The sequence below is a fragment of the Myodes glareolus genome, chromosome 7 (assembly GCF_982192425.1).
Source record: "Myodes glareolus chromosome 7, mMyoGla1.1, whole genome shotgun sequence".
Taxonomy (NCBI): Eukaryota; Metazoa; Chordata; class Mammalia; order Rodentia; family Cricetidae; genus Myodes; species Myodes glareolus.
Window position 1 is genome coordinate 90,408,298 of NC_142032.1, and position 13,248 is coordinate 90,421,545.

Below are 13,248 nucleotides of genomic sequence, written 5' to 3' on the forward strand. Positions count from 1 at the left end.
CTCCTACCATCATATTTTTTGTTATTTATTTTTTCTTACCATCATATTTTACTGGGCTGCCATGACATACATGAGGTCAAGCAACCACTGACTAAATCCTCTGACTCCAGCAAATGCTTCCCACTAATGTCCTGACAGGCATTTTGGTCTAGGTGACATACAAGTAACACATGAAGGAAGAAGGGTGAGTCTCAGAAATTTGTTATCATGTGACGGGCTGTGTATTCAGAGACCTCAAGATACTGTAGGAGGCCTTTGCTCTGGTTGGAGCAATGGCCATGAATGACCATGATGCCACTCGGGGAACACTGCCTGTCATGGCGAACGGGACCCATGTTGCCAGGTGGGCCTCTCTTCCCAGTCTTCTCCGACTGGCCTAGGCCTTACCTTACCTTCATCGCTGCAGCCAGGGCCCATGCAGGGCTGAAAGTCCTGCGTGTCAGGGCAGGGGACACTGAGGTCCAGCTGTGCCTTCAGCATGCGTTGCCGCATCCTCTTGCCCTTTTCACAGGTGGAGGAGCTGCAGGCCGACCACGGAGACCAGTTGGAGTAGATGCAGGTCTCGGGGGTGTCATCTGCAAAGAGTGTTTGTCATGTTCTCCCTGGGAGCCTGTGGAAGCCATGGCTGCTCTCTGCATAAAGGTTTATCTGTGTGTTCTAGGGACAGAAGCAGACATTTTCTTCCCTTGATGTTCCAGGGGCTGGAGGGATGGCTCAGCAATTAAGAGCACTAGCTGCCCTTCCAGAGGACCCAGGTTCAATTCCCACATGGCAGGTCACAACTGTCAGTAACTCCAGTTTCAGGGGATCTGACACCCTCACACAGACACGCATGTAGGCAAAACACCAATACACATAAATAATTTTTTTTTTAAAAAAGAAAAGAAAAGGACCTTCCAACATCCTGCTGGTAAATATCTAATGACTAGCGACTACTCTCTTTCTGTAAGAGCCTCTGTATATGTGTATCTTCCCAACACAACCTGCCCATGACAGACATTGTTTCCAAGCATGTAGGCATTTCATGGGCATTTTTGAGAAGCTCACACATCTTTCCATTGGCCCCACCCACAGGTGTCAGCTCCCCAGGCACTTGTCCTGTGCTGGCATCCTAAGATCCTTACTTAACTTGGGCCTGTTGAGTCTCATTCTCTCTGAGGCAGCGTCTGTTATGATACCCATTTCATAGTTGAGGGAAGAGAAATGGGAAGGTTGGCTTCTTGTCAGGGTTACAGACTCATGAAGTCTAGGTTCTGTGAGGAAATTGAAAACCAAGGCTCTGCCTTTCTCTCCTGGCTGTCGGGCCTGGACTTTGTCCTTGATGGTAGGGAGATGGACTGTCTCCGCCTGCCAAGCATCAAAGCAGACAGCAATCTGGACACTGTGAAACCCACCAAATGCTGTCTTCATGGTCATCACAGAGGACTAATGTTAACACTTGTTTCAATGTCACTCCTCCACCAATTGCCTTATATTGGTGCCTAATGTTGGCCTTGGATTTTAGTCTTTTCTTTGGCTAGGATGCTGGAAATAGGAACCAGGGATTGGTACGTGCTAAGCACGTGCTTAGACGCCCGAGTTCCCCCTGCCTCCAGGCATCCTGATTATTTCAGAGATGGGAACTCTGTGTCAGTTTATGTTGCCACCTGTGACAGAGGAGAACAGCATACCTTCATCCTTCTCTTCTGGAGCCAGGTCAGCTACAATATCATCCACATTGTCAGGTACAATGTTGCATTGTTCTCCCTGCCAAAGAAGTGGAAAGTATACAGTCAAGAAAAGAGAATGTTCAAGGGAGAGCTGGAATACCTAATTCTAATGTTTCCTTGGCACAAACCCCATGTGATAGTGGAGTTCTGGGCTAACAGAACTGATAGCTTAAGTGAAAAGAAATGTAAGAAGAAAGCATTGACTAAACAGATCTCCTGACCATGGCAGACATTAGCAACTGACTGTAGAACTTGGGATAAACCAATCTGCTTGGATCAAATCATTCATTTGAACCTGGCTTCACTCTAAAAGATAATTTTCACGATTGAGATCAGGAGGCCCAGAAATCCCATATCCAGAGCTGCTTCCTGCCAAAGACTCCAGCGGTTCTAGAAAGGTGTACAGGAACAATGGCCCTCCTCACGGTACCTTCCGGGCGATTCTCTCGATGACGACTCTGGCCACCTGTGTGATGGACCCACCTTCTGGGTCATAGAAAGGACTCTGAGGATGGTCCAGACTGGTCAGGGGTCGGATTTTTTCCTGAGGAATTGTGGGCTTGTTTGGTGACTGCAGGAATAAAACAGACAGCATGGGAAATACAATGGGAAAACCTTAGAGCAATTTGTTTATTGAGATCAGAACAAAAACTCTGCTAGGACCTTTGTGTGTGCACACGTGCATGCATATGTGTGTGTGTGTGTGTGTGTGTGTGTGTGTGTGTGTGTGGTTTTGGGGATTAAACAGAGCATGCTCTGGTTGGAATTTAAGAAGTGTAACTATTGCTGGAGAGATGGCTCAGCGGTTAAGAGCACTGGCTGCTCTTCCAGAGGTCCTGAGTTTAATTCCCAGCAACCACATGGTGGCTCACAACCATCTGTCGTGGGATCTGATGCCCTCTTCTGGTGTAAAGGTGTACATGCAGCTAGAGCACTTGCACACGTAAAAAAAATCTTAAAAAAGATATAATTATATTCATGGAATTCCACTTGTGTAGACCCTGTGCTTGGAAATCCACAACCCTATCTTAGAAGCTTCCATGCGCACCAGAAGTTTGTGGCCAGCTGGAGGAGCCAAGTGCCAATGAGGTCATCCAAGCTTAGAAGTGGCTGAGCCAGCTTGACCTGGATCCAAGGCTTTTTCTGCTGGACCAGGCAGCGAACTGTTCTCCTGTCTGGTCAGATGTGAGTCACGCTATGTCTTATGACTCCTCAGTTCTGTCATTGCTGTGAGAAGGCAGCCCCAGATTATGGATAGAATGTTGAGTGTGGCAGGCAGCAAGCTCCAGGATCCACCTGTTTTTCCTTCCCCAGCACTAGGATTACCAACATGAGCCACCCTGCCTGACTTTTTAACCTACATTCTGGGGAACTGATTCCTTCCTGTTTGCCTAGCAAGACCTTCACAGAAGTAGCTGTCTGCCTGTCCCTCTCTTGCCGGTTTTCTGATGGGTCCAGACTTTAAAAATATCTTTTAAAAAAGATTTATTTATTTTACACGTTAAAGTTTTATTTTATTTTGTTTTGTTTTTTTGCGCCTGGTACCCATGGATGGATGTTAGAAGAGGGGCTTAGATCTTCCAGAACTGGAGTTACAGATGCTTGTTAGGTGCCTTGCAGGGGCTGGGAACCGAACTTGTCCTCTTAACAACAGTGAGTGCTCTTAACCACTTAGCCACCTCCTAGGTCTTGTGATGGCTCCAGACTTTAATGCAGTTGGTACACAGAACAATGCTGGCCACAAGGGACTTCTAGGACATAGCTGAGTCAGTCACACCCACTTCCTTGCCCAGGACACCTAGAATAGGGCAGACCAGAAGAGGTTGCTAAGGAACTCTGCCTTCTACTGTGGGCACACACCTACCTCATAGGTCACCCCGCTGTCAGTGCCAGCATCCCAGGGAATCAGGTCCTGCACCACTTTCTGGACCCAGCCACACTCCTTGGTGCACAGATCCTCTGCAGATAGGCCCACATTCCAATCAGGGCTAGGGCCCATCATGGTCAAGAAGGACATTAAGTGGCGTGTCCTGTCCACTGAGAATTCAGCTGAGGGTGCAGCTCTCCTAGAAACCAAATACAGAGGCGATCACACTCGGGATGGGCTGCACACATACTTGGGAGTTGTGTGGCTTGGCCATGGTTAGAAACAGAGAGGGGCTGAGAGGGAACAGACTCCTCAGGCATCCTTGGTTTATGCCGCACACTGTCCATTTCTGAACACCTCTATAATAGCATTTTCAACTATGATTTATTTGCCTAGCTGTGGACTGATGTATCTCTCACTGCACTGTCAAGCTCCGGGAAATCGTGTGTGTGTGTGTGTGTGTGTGTGTGTGTGTGTGTGTGTGTGTGTGTCTAGGATGTGAGATGAACTTTGCAAAGAGTAACTGTTCCACGGTCCTAAGACATACCTTCATTTCATCTTTACAACAAAATTAAAGTAAGGATTATTGATTCTGATTTCTACTTTTTCAAGAGAGTTATAGCATTTGTCCAAAGTCACATCATGAAGAGGCAGGACAGAATGGAGACAATGGCCCACACAAACATGAGTTCAAGGTCAATGTTCTTTTCATTATCAGTTCCTAAAGTTTCCTCCTCGCCACTAAATTGAGCTCTCCAGAGTACCAAAGGTCTTCCCATGCCTTCTGCCTCTGTTTACCTTAAGAGATCACCCAAGGTGAGGACCTGCCTGGCATCAGGGCATGACCATCTGGTTGCCCTGGTTACCAGTTGAGTTGGAGAGCCAGGAACCTTTGGCTAAATGTTCCAGCAGCTGGAAGTAATGTCTCCAGACTCCAGCTACCATGTGCAGCTCTTCAGCCTCATCTCCTCAGGTTGCAAGATCTCAAGAGAGGTTGCATTGTAAGAGATGATGGAGGTGGCCCACAGAAGGGAGTGTGGAGGAAGAGTCCCGTTCTCTTAGCACATTCTAGGTGACAGATCCATCCTATTCCATTTTCCCTTCATGGTCATGCTATCAGGGTAGAATTATGACCCTATTTTTGTTGAGAGGCAATACACACGTATGGGATGAATGAGTGGGGGCCAAGACTTAAAGGCAGTTTGGCATGACTCTGCAGCCTCAGTGGGGAATCCTTGGCTAGTCACCTACAGATCTGTTCATACCATCTGGTAGCTGGTCAGCCCTTGCTGTTTTGAGAGATCCTGTGGCTTCTGCTGAGATCTGTGCTTCTGCCTACCCTCATCCAGCCCAGATAGTGATGGCTCCAGACCCAGTGGGTCCCCCTGATTTAAACATTGGCCCTTGGCAGACAAATGGAACCAACCAACAAACAGAGGGGAGGAAAGCTTCGGTGTGTGTCCTGACAGCATCCCATGGAGCGGTGTGTCCTTCTCCATGTCTGAGCATCAAAATCATTTTCCAAATATTTTTTATTTGTGTTTTATGTATGTGCACATATATGTGGATGCATGTACCTTGCCATGTCAGAGGTCTTCCTCTATCACTCTCCATCTTATTGTTTGAGATAGCATCTCTCTTTCAACCCAAGGCTCACTGTTTTGACTAAACTCGCTGTCCAGTGAGCTTCCAGGGCCCACTGGTTCCTGTTTCCCCAGTGCGGGGCTCATAGGCTTTTCTATGAGATCCGGAAGGCCTGAACTCAGGTCCCCTTGCTCATACAGCATCTCTCTGGCCCTGGCTTCCACATCTTTAAAATGGGGATCACATGTCTGTGTCAGAGGTTACAGGGAGTAATCAGCTCTCCTGCATAGTCTGCCCAGTCCAGTGCTTGGCACCTCTGCTATGATTACAATCACAGGTTTAACATCTTTGCTCTGAAAACCCCAAAGCTGGAATACTCCAGACTCCAAAGCAGCTTGGGTACTGACACAATCCCACAAATTTAGAAAATTCCAACCAGGAAATAGTTGCATAGACAAAATTCTTAGAAAATTTGTAATATAACCAGCCAATGGTTCTGTCTAGATGTCCATCAACAGAGAAATGGGTAACTTTTATGCATACACAATAGAATTTTTTTCAGCCATGACATGTGCAGAAAAATGTGTAGAGCCAGAAAACATTACGTTACACAAAGTAAGTCAAACTCACAAATACTGCAGTTTTAATCTTCTCTTATAGAAAAACTATATACAGATGTGTGTGCTTGTGATTGTGGTTTGTGTGTGTCTGTCGGTCATGAAACTAGAAAGGGGATCATGAGAGAGGAGGGGAAGGAGCACAGGAGGAAGTAACTCAACGTGTGCCCATGAGAACAGAAGGCCAGGATTTCCGGGAGCCGGGCAGAGGTGGTTAGGGAGCAGTGAGGAGTGCGGTAAGTGTGAATAAAGTGTGCCACACACCCGAAGACGCCATGAGGAAACGCATCACTTTTGTATGCTAATTAAAAAGTTAATGAAATATTGTCCAAGGTTATCTTCAGGCTGTGTTGTAAGGTGTATATGAAACAAATGAGTTCATGTTTAGACCTGGATTCCATCCCCAAGATGCATGATTATTATATATATGTACATGTTATACTGTTTTCAAAATCTGAAATCGGAAATTCCTCTGGTGCAGGGCGTTTTGGCTAATATACACCGGTTTTCTCTGTTGCGGAGAGAAAAAGACCATGAGTTCAATCTGAGATCAGAAAGGGGGGTGTGGAGGTTTTTCTGAGCAGGCTTCCCACTGTAGCGGTTACCAGTCTAGGCTCTGGAACATGAATGGAGCAAAAGTCAGAGCCTGGCTTCAGCACCAACAGGTCAGCAAGGGCTGGATGTTGCCCCAAGCCCCATGCTCCTAGAACTTTCCTGTGCCTCGCCAGGCCAGCCTGGGAGCAGGGCCCTGGCATTTACTTCTATACTAAAGCACTTTGGAAAGTGGGGTCCTTGGCATTCCCAGGAACTTATCAGGAACGAAGGTTAATTGCCCCTCACAGATTTGGTGAATTAGGAGTGTGGGGCAGGGTTCAGTCATTTGTTTTAACAAGCTCTGGAGGTGGTCTCCTGCAGCTCAAGGTCAAGCCTTCCACGTGTCACCTTCTCCAGGAGGACACTGTTGGTGCTCACATGTTCTGCAGGCCTCTGTAGAAAAAGACCCATAATTGTCTTTTTCTTTTTTTGTTGAGACAGGGTTTCTCTGTGTAGCCCTGGCTGTTCAGGAATTCACTTAGTAGACCAGGCTGGTCTCGAACTCAAAGATCTGCTGCCTCTGTCACCCAAGTGCTGGGATTAAAGGCATTCCTTTTTGGGAGAGTTCCTCAGGGGTGTGCTCTATTGGTGCTCCACAGTGCACCAGCTTGACATGTATATCTGGTAGTGATGGAGTTGGTCTTACTGTTTCTTGATCCTGAAAAATCCTGCTCACTATTTTTGGATCTCAAAGCTCCTATCACTTGTATATGTGGAGTAAGAATGACCCCCATAGGCTAATCTATTTGAATGTTTGTCACCAGAGAGCGGAACTGTTTGAGAAGGATTAGGAGGTGTGGCCTCTTGGAGGTGGTGTGTCATTGTTGATGGGCTCTGAGGTTTCAAAAGCCCACACCAAGCCCAGTCTTTCTCTCTCTGCTTCCTTCTTTTGGATCAGGGCTCTTAGCTATTGCTCTAGTACCACACCTGCCTGCCACTGCCCTCCCCACCATGATAGTAGTGGACTAACCCTCGGAAACTGTAATCAAGTCTCCAATTAAATGCTTCTTCTATAAGCTGAATTGGTCATGGTGTTTTGTCATGGCGAGAGAACAGTAAGACATCGCCTGAAGACACGCCTATCTTTCTGTATAATTAGGTACAGAAGGGGACCTAGTTTCCTCTTCTCACATTCCTTAAGAATTCCTCTGGATTGTGGGCCAGTGATTTTAACAACTTCTTTGTGTATTGGTATGTGTATATGTACATGGTGTGTGTGTGCATGTGTGATGGTGAACGTGTGTGTGTGTGTGTGTGTAGGCTGGAGGACAACCTCAGGTGTGGTTTCTCATTTGCTGCCCCCTTTTTTTTGGAACTCACCAAGTAGGCTAGACCGACTGGCTATGAAGCTCCAAGTGTCTACCTATTTCTCTTCCTTAGTGTTGGGATTATAAGCATGTGGTACCATAGCTGACATTTTAAAAATGTGGGCTCTGATCTTCCAGCTTTGCTGGCAAGCACTTGACTGACTTCCCAGCCGGCAGCAGCTTGCTTTAAGCAGCTCCCGAGGGAACTTCCGTTCCCAGCTTCCACAGGGCCCCCAGTCTGAGCTGTGGCACCACCTATCCAGACTCATATTGAGTGGCCGGCCTGCTTTACAATGCCTGTCCATCAGTCCTGTGGGATGTAGCCCTCTTCCTTCTTTGCCACACAGACTTACTGCTTGACCTGCTGTCTCCCCAACTTCCCCAGTACGTGATTCCAGAGGTAATTATTCGTTTCCTGAACCCCACAAGTGACAAGTTTCACAATGATGACCTAAGGAGACAAATCCAGCTCTACTGAAGAATCTTGAGAATTAGTACTCCCCCCCCCCACTGCAATGACTCCAATCTGGCAAAAACTGGTACTTGTGCACCTCACAGACGTAAGTTTGTGTGATGGTTGGTCTTCATATCAGCTCAACTGTATTGGTAGCCACCTAGGACTGCAGGATCTGAGTGTTTTCAAAGCTGTTTCCAAAGAAGACTAATTGAGGACCTCTCTCAATGTGGGGAGCATTATCCATGGGCTGACACCCTTGACTGAATGCAAAAGGGAAGGAAGGGGAAAGCGAGTTGGTGAGCCCCAGTCTGCATCTCTGCACTTCCTGGCTGCAGGTGCCTGGTGACAGCGACCGCGTGCTCCCATTGTCACGGCCTTCCCTGTTTTGGTGAACTGCATCCCCCGAACTCATGAGCCCAAACACACCTATCCTTTCTTAAGTTGCTTTTTGCCAGGTATTCATTCGGTTACATCAATGTGTCTGAGACTCCGCTCAAGGACAAGACCCCACAGAAGCGTTTTCAGTCAACACAGCCAACAGCTTGCAGGGCCTGGTGAGGGCTTCAATTTCCAGAAGGATCTATATATGTTTTTCTTTGGGTTCACCTTCTTATTAGCTTCTCTAGGATCACGAGCTATAGGCTCAATGTCCTTTGTTTATGGCTAGAATCCACTAATGATTGAGTACATAACATATTCATCTTTTTGGGGCTTCAAGGGATGGAAAACGGGACCCCAAATGCCTGACCCTCTGTTGAGTAACGTGGCAATTTTGGATGCAGAAGGGTGCAGGAGCAAAGTTTTTCAAGCATCTTTACACACTTTGTCCTTTTCTCTTATCCAGGACGAGAAAATTCCCCCAGGCTCTGGAGTGCTTCCACGAGAGACCTTTCCCCTACTCTCCCACACTGCTCAGCGCTCCTGCCTACCTTTGCTTGCTGAATAATGTGTCACTCAGAATTTCTTGTTTAATGTCACTTTTCCCCATTAGGTACCAATAGAGTAGAGGCCTTTTTTTCTTTGTTATTTCAGCTACATTTTGGTGCCTGGTAGAAATCTTAGCATGCAGTGGGCTCCTTCCAAATGTTTGTTGAAATAAATGAATTAATCTAGGAAATGAATGTGGAGCTTTTCTATTTCCTTTGACCTTCAAATTTAATTAAAGGTCGCTTCAAAGTATTTATTATTTCTCTTAGAAAAGCCTTATTTAAAATAATGAAACGGATAAGCATCATGTGTGACTTTTTCTTAGGAAATGCTAGCCAGGACTGGGGCTCTTTAATTTAATCAAATTTTAATAAAAGTTCTTATTTATGCTCTTTTGATGCCAGGTCTTCCTAGATATGACATTTTGCCAATTTGATGTCCTAATTTTCTTTTATCTAGGATTTAAATATGAATCTTTTTTTAAAGCAGAGAGAGTTGATATAGATTATTACATTCAGAGTATATGACATATCTAATTTAAATAATAGGATATTCCAAGGAAAACAGAAATAAAAATTAGTGGCTCAAAATGGAGAGTCTAGAGATTGTCCTTGCATGAAATCGACTACTCGAGGGAGCCTGAGAGGAAAGGCTGGTCACTAAGTGGTGTCAGACCACTAGAATGAAAATACCGGATTCATACCGAACACCATACAGCAAACAATAGCTCTAGAACCAAAGAGAAAACATCTAGATTGTAGAAAAACACCAAACATGTGAGAAAAAGTTCTGTGAGAGAAATGTTACCTTTCTTAGATTTGAAACAGGAAAAGCAAAGGAAAATATATTGAATTATACATCAATCGAAACCTCTGTATAATAAAGAGAATGGTGCATGCTTAGTATTACAAATCTTCAAAGCCACAAATCTGAGCCGTTCTGATCAGTAACACAAAACCCAGGTGGAGAATTCTGCTCTTGACCACATTCGCTGGGCTACAGTCAAATTGCAGATGCATTAAAATACTGTGCAGAATCATTCGTGTGTAGAAGGTGCACATGAGACATGTTGCAACTTGGGTTCTGTCCCTAAGATTTGTCATTGTATCTATACGCACATACTCTGAGATTTAAAAATCCTTGTGGCTCTTCTTGCTCTAGTTTTCGGTCACTGTCACAAACAACTGAGGAAAACACCTTAGAAGAAAGGCTCCTGGTGTCAGAGATTGAGTCCGTGTCCCTTGACTATGTGCCTGTGGGACTGTGGCAGACATCATGGTGGAGCCACAAGAGAAGGTGGCTGGGCCCTAATACACCTTCCAAGTATAGACCTCCATAGGCTTAGCTTCTTTTCAACTCCTGAAGTTTCATCACCTCCCGTGAGTGCCACAGGCTGGAAACCAAGCCTTTAGCTTTCTGGGGGACATTTAAGATGCTAATCTTAACACCTTAGGTCCCAATAAAAATGGCATGTCTTCAAAAATATTGCTATCTAGCGTTACTGGAAAGTGTCAGGAAAATTATGAACAGATAACTCACACATGCACAAATTAAAAATAAGTGGCTACATGGAGAAACGTCTTCTTTAGCCTCGTGAGAGAGTGTGGCACATGGGATGTGGGCACAGGGACGGGTGTTTGTAACCTCACTTACTGTGAAAAAAATTGCTTCTCATGGCTCCTGACAATACTGTGCCTCATTTGCAACAAATTTTCCCAAAACACAACACAGAGGAAAAGAGGCTAGACATGATATTTGTGCTTCATCTAGATCCCAATCCTTGACTTCGAGTTACAGGTGCACACCAATGAGACCTGGAACAGTCGCTAAAAGTTTAGTTTTGTCTCATGGTTTCTTTTTTCTCATGTGCAGAAACTCCATTGAGTCACCAGGGGGCGCCCAAGCCATTCATTTGGCGGAAGCCCTGAGTTGGCGGCTCAGGCTTTGTCAGGTTCTTGCAACATTCGTTTCTAACCATAAGGCATCTGGGACTCCAAGTCCATCTGGACACGCAGATCTACCACCTGCTCTAGTCCGTGTTCCTTCACTACCCCGAGAGTGTGGATGGACCCAGGTGACTCTACTAGGAAGCAGGAGGGGCCCTGGAACCTGGGGGCTAATTTAAATGGAAGATATTTCTGATTTCATTTCTAGAGAAGTTGACTCAGTCTCTACACCGCAGACCTCACAAACACGGGCCGTTGTCTAAGCCAGAGATAACCAAGAATGGATGGGAATACTTTAGGGGGAATGCCAGTCCTTTCCAGGAGATAAATATCTTTGAAAGTTCCGGTAATTCTTAGCATTCAGACCACCCCGGAGGAACAGAGTAGTGCAAATTCAGAACGATTTGTAGGAACTGTTTTCCACTTAGGATTGTGAGGAACCAGTGAAGGATGTGGCTTTGCACAGAATTTGTCTTTTTCTGTCTCTACGTGAACAGTGGGCTGTCAGTGCGCTGGCTTGATTTATTGAATTAAACAAGTCACCAGCTAATCTGTTCGCTCGCGACTGTCCTTTGAGAAGGGGCGCTGGGAATGGGAATGAAGATTACTGAAAAACAAGTCAGTTTCAACAGACAGGACTTTGAAAGTAGGTCACTCAGGCTCTCCACCGGCCTGGGGAGGCTGGAATCCCATTAACCTCCATCAGGCAGGCTTCGGGGGAGGGGGAGGGCTGTTAGGGCAAAACAAAACTTGGCTGCGTGTAGGCTTCCTAATTTGACTTCCTAATGAGATTTGGAAAAGGAAAGGGGAGTCGAGGGTTTGGGCAAATCAAAGGAAAATTCCTTTCCCTTAACAAGCCCATAGTGTGGAGTGGAAAGGTTTTGGATGTTTTGGGGGCTGAGTGTTTGCCATCAATTAATTTTTTTTTTTTTGTTTCCACTGGGTCTCAGGAAGTCTGAGGGATAGGTGAAGTGTGGGAAGGTATCCCCAAATAATACGTCTTTCAGTTTTTCACAAAGCCTTTCACATCTTGGAAAAAGAAAAAGATAAAAGAGAACCCCCCCACAAAAACAAAACCGAAAAACCACCTCCAAGCCACCAACACACACACACACACACACACACACACACACACACACACACACACAGGGATTTTCATCCCTTCGCAGTCACAGTCCAGGCAGTCCCTGGTCTTCTCTCGCAGGCTTAACTGAATCATTTGTATTTGTGACTCTGCAACCTCACCCTGTTCCGATTTCACACTCTGTGTGCAGGGTTCCCCCATCCCACAGGGGAGGGTCACAATGACCTTAAAATGTCTGTGACTCTAAAGAATACTATGTAGTCTTGACATAACTTTATGTCTCTGCTGGTTTGGGCATTGCTGGCCACTCTCCTTAAACACTCTTTTCTGGGTTTAGGGAAACCATGCTTTCTTTGGGACCTTTTTGCTGTTCTTTTTTGGTTTCCTTTAAAGGCAAGTTTTCTTCACCATAAAGAATGGGGAGGCTTTGGGACTCTGTCCTAAGTCCTTGACTCTTATGCCTAAGGTTCTTTGGGAAGTCTCTCATTCATTCTTGACTCAGTTTGCCCTGAAATTCAAAGTTACATCATGATCTGGGTACTTGATTTCCACATAAACATTTTGAGGGCATCCTAACAACATGTCATGGTCAGTTGATGTCATGGCTCTTCCCATCAAACCTCATCTAATGTCCCCAGTCACGGATGGGACCAATTCCCTAGTTGGGTCGGCCCCACACCCGAGAAGCATTTCGGCCACTCTGTCTCCCTCATCTCTTTTGTCCCTCAGCCGGTCACCACAGCTGTCAGCTTTACCTTCTACATCTTATCACTGCACCTCTTCTGTTTCCCCCTCCCAGCCCTGCCCTCCCAGCAGGAGCGGCAGTCACCTCCCTCCTGGCTGTCTGCAGCTGCCTATGGCCTGTCCTTCCCACCTCCTCAAACTTTTCATATTAGGGTCTCGGCATTGCTACTACTGCCTTTTGATTTTTCAAATGCTGTTCTGATCATATTCTGCTGAAAACTTTTCAGTGTTTCAACTGAAAAAAATTAAAAAGTTTCCTCTTTTATTGGTATACTTATTATACAGAGGACTGGATTCCACAAGGATATTGTCAGACAAGTATATAATATACTTTGACAATGTCTCTCCTACCCCAACCTCCTGACGACCCTACCCTTCTTAAATTTTTAATGATACATAGCTTGGCTCTACA

General features: G+C 45.7%; 1 protein-coding gene across 1 annotated transcript in view; it reads right to left on the reverse strand.

Annotated features, from left to right (window-relative positions):
• Spon1 (spondin 1) overlaps positions 1–13,248 on the reverse strand; it is a 300,422-nt gene that overhangs the window by 8,655 nt on the left and 278,519 nt on the right. The window contains exons 8-11 of the mRNA XM_048460302.3: positions 3,574–3,775; positions 2,140–2,280; positions 1,671–1,746; positions 393–575 (exon numbers count right to left, since the gene is read on the reverse strand). Of these exons, the coding sequence (XP_048316259.3) occupies positions 393–575; positions 1,671–1,746; positions 2,140–2,280; positions 3,574–3,775 (602 nt within the window). The remainder of the gene's footprint in view (positions 1–392; positions 576–1,670; positions 1,747–2,139; positions 2,281–3,573; positions 3,776–13,248) is intronic.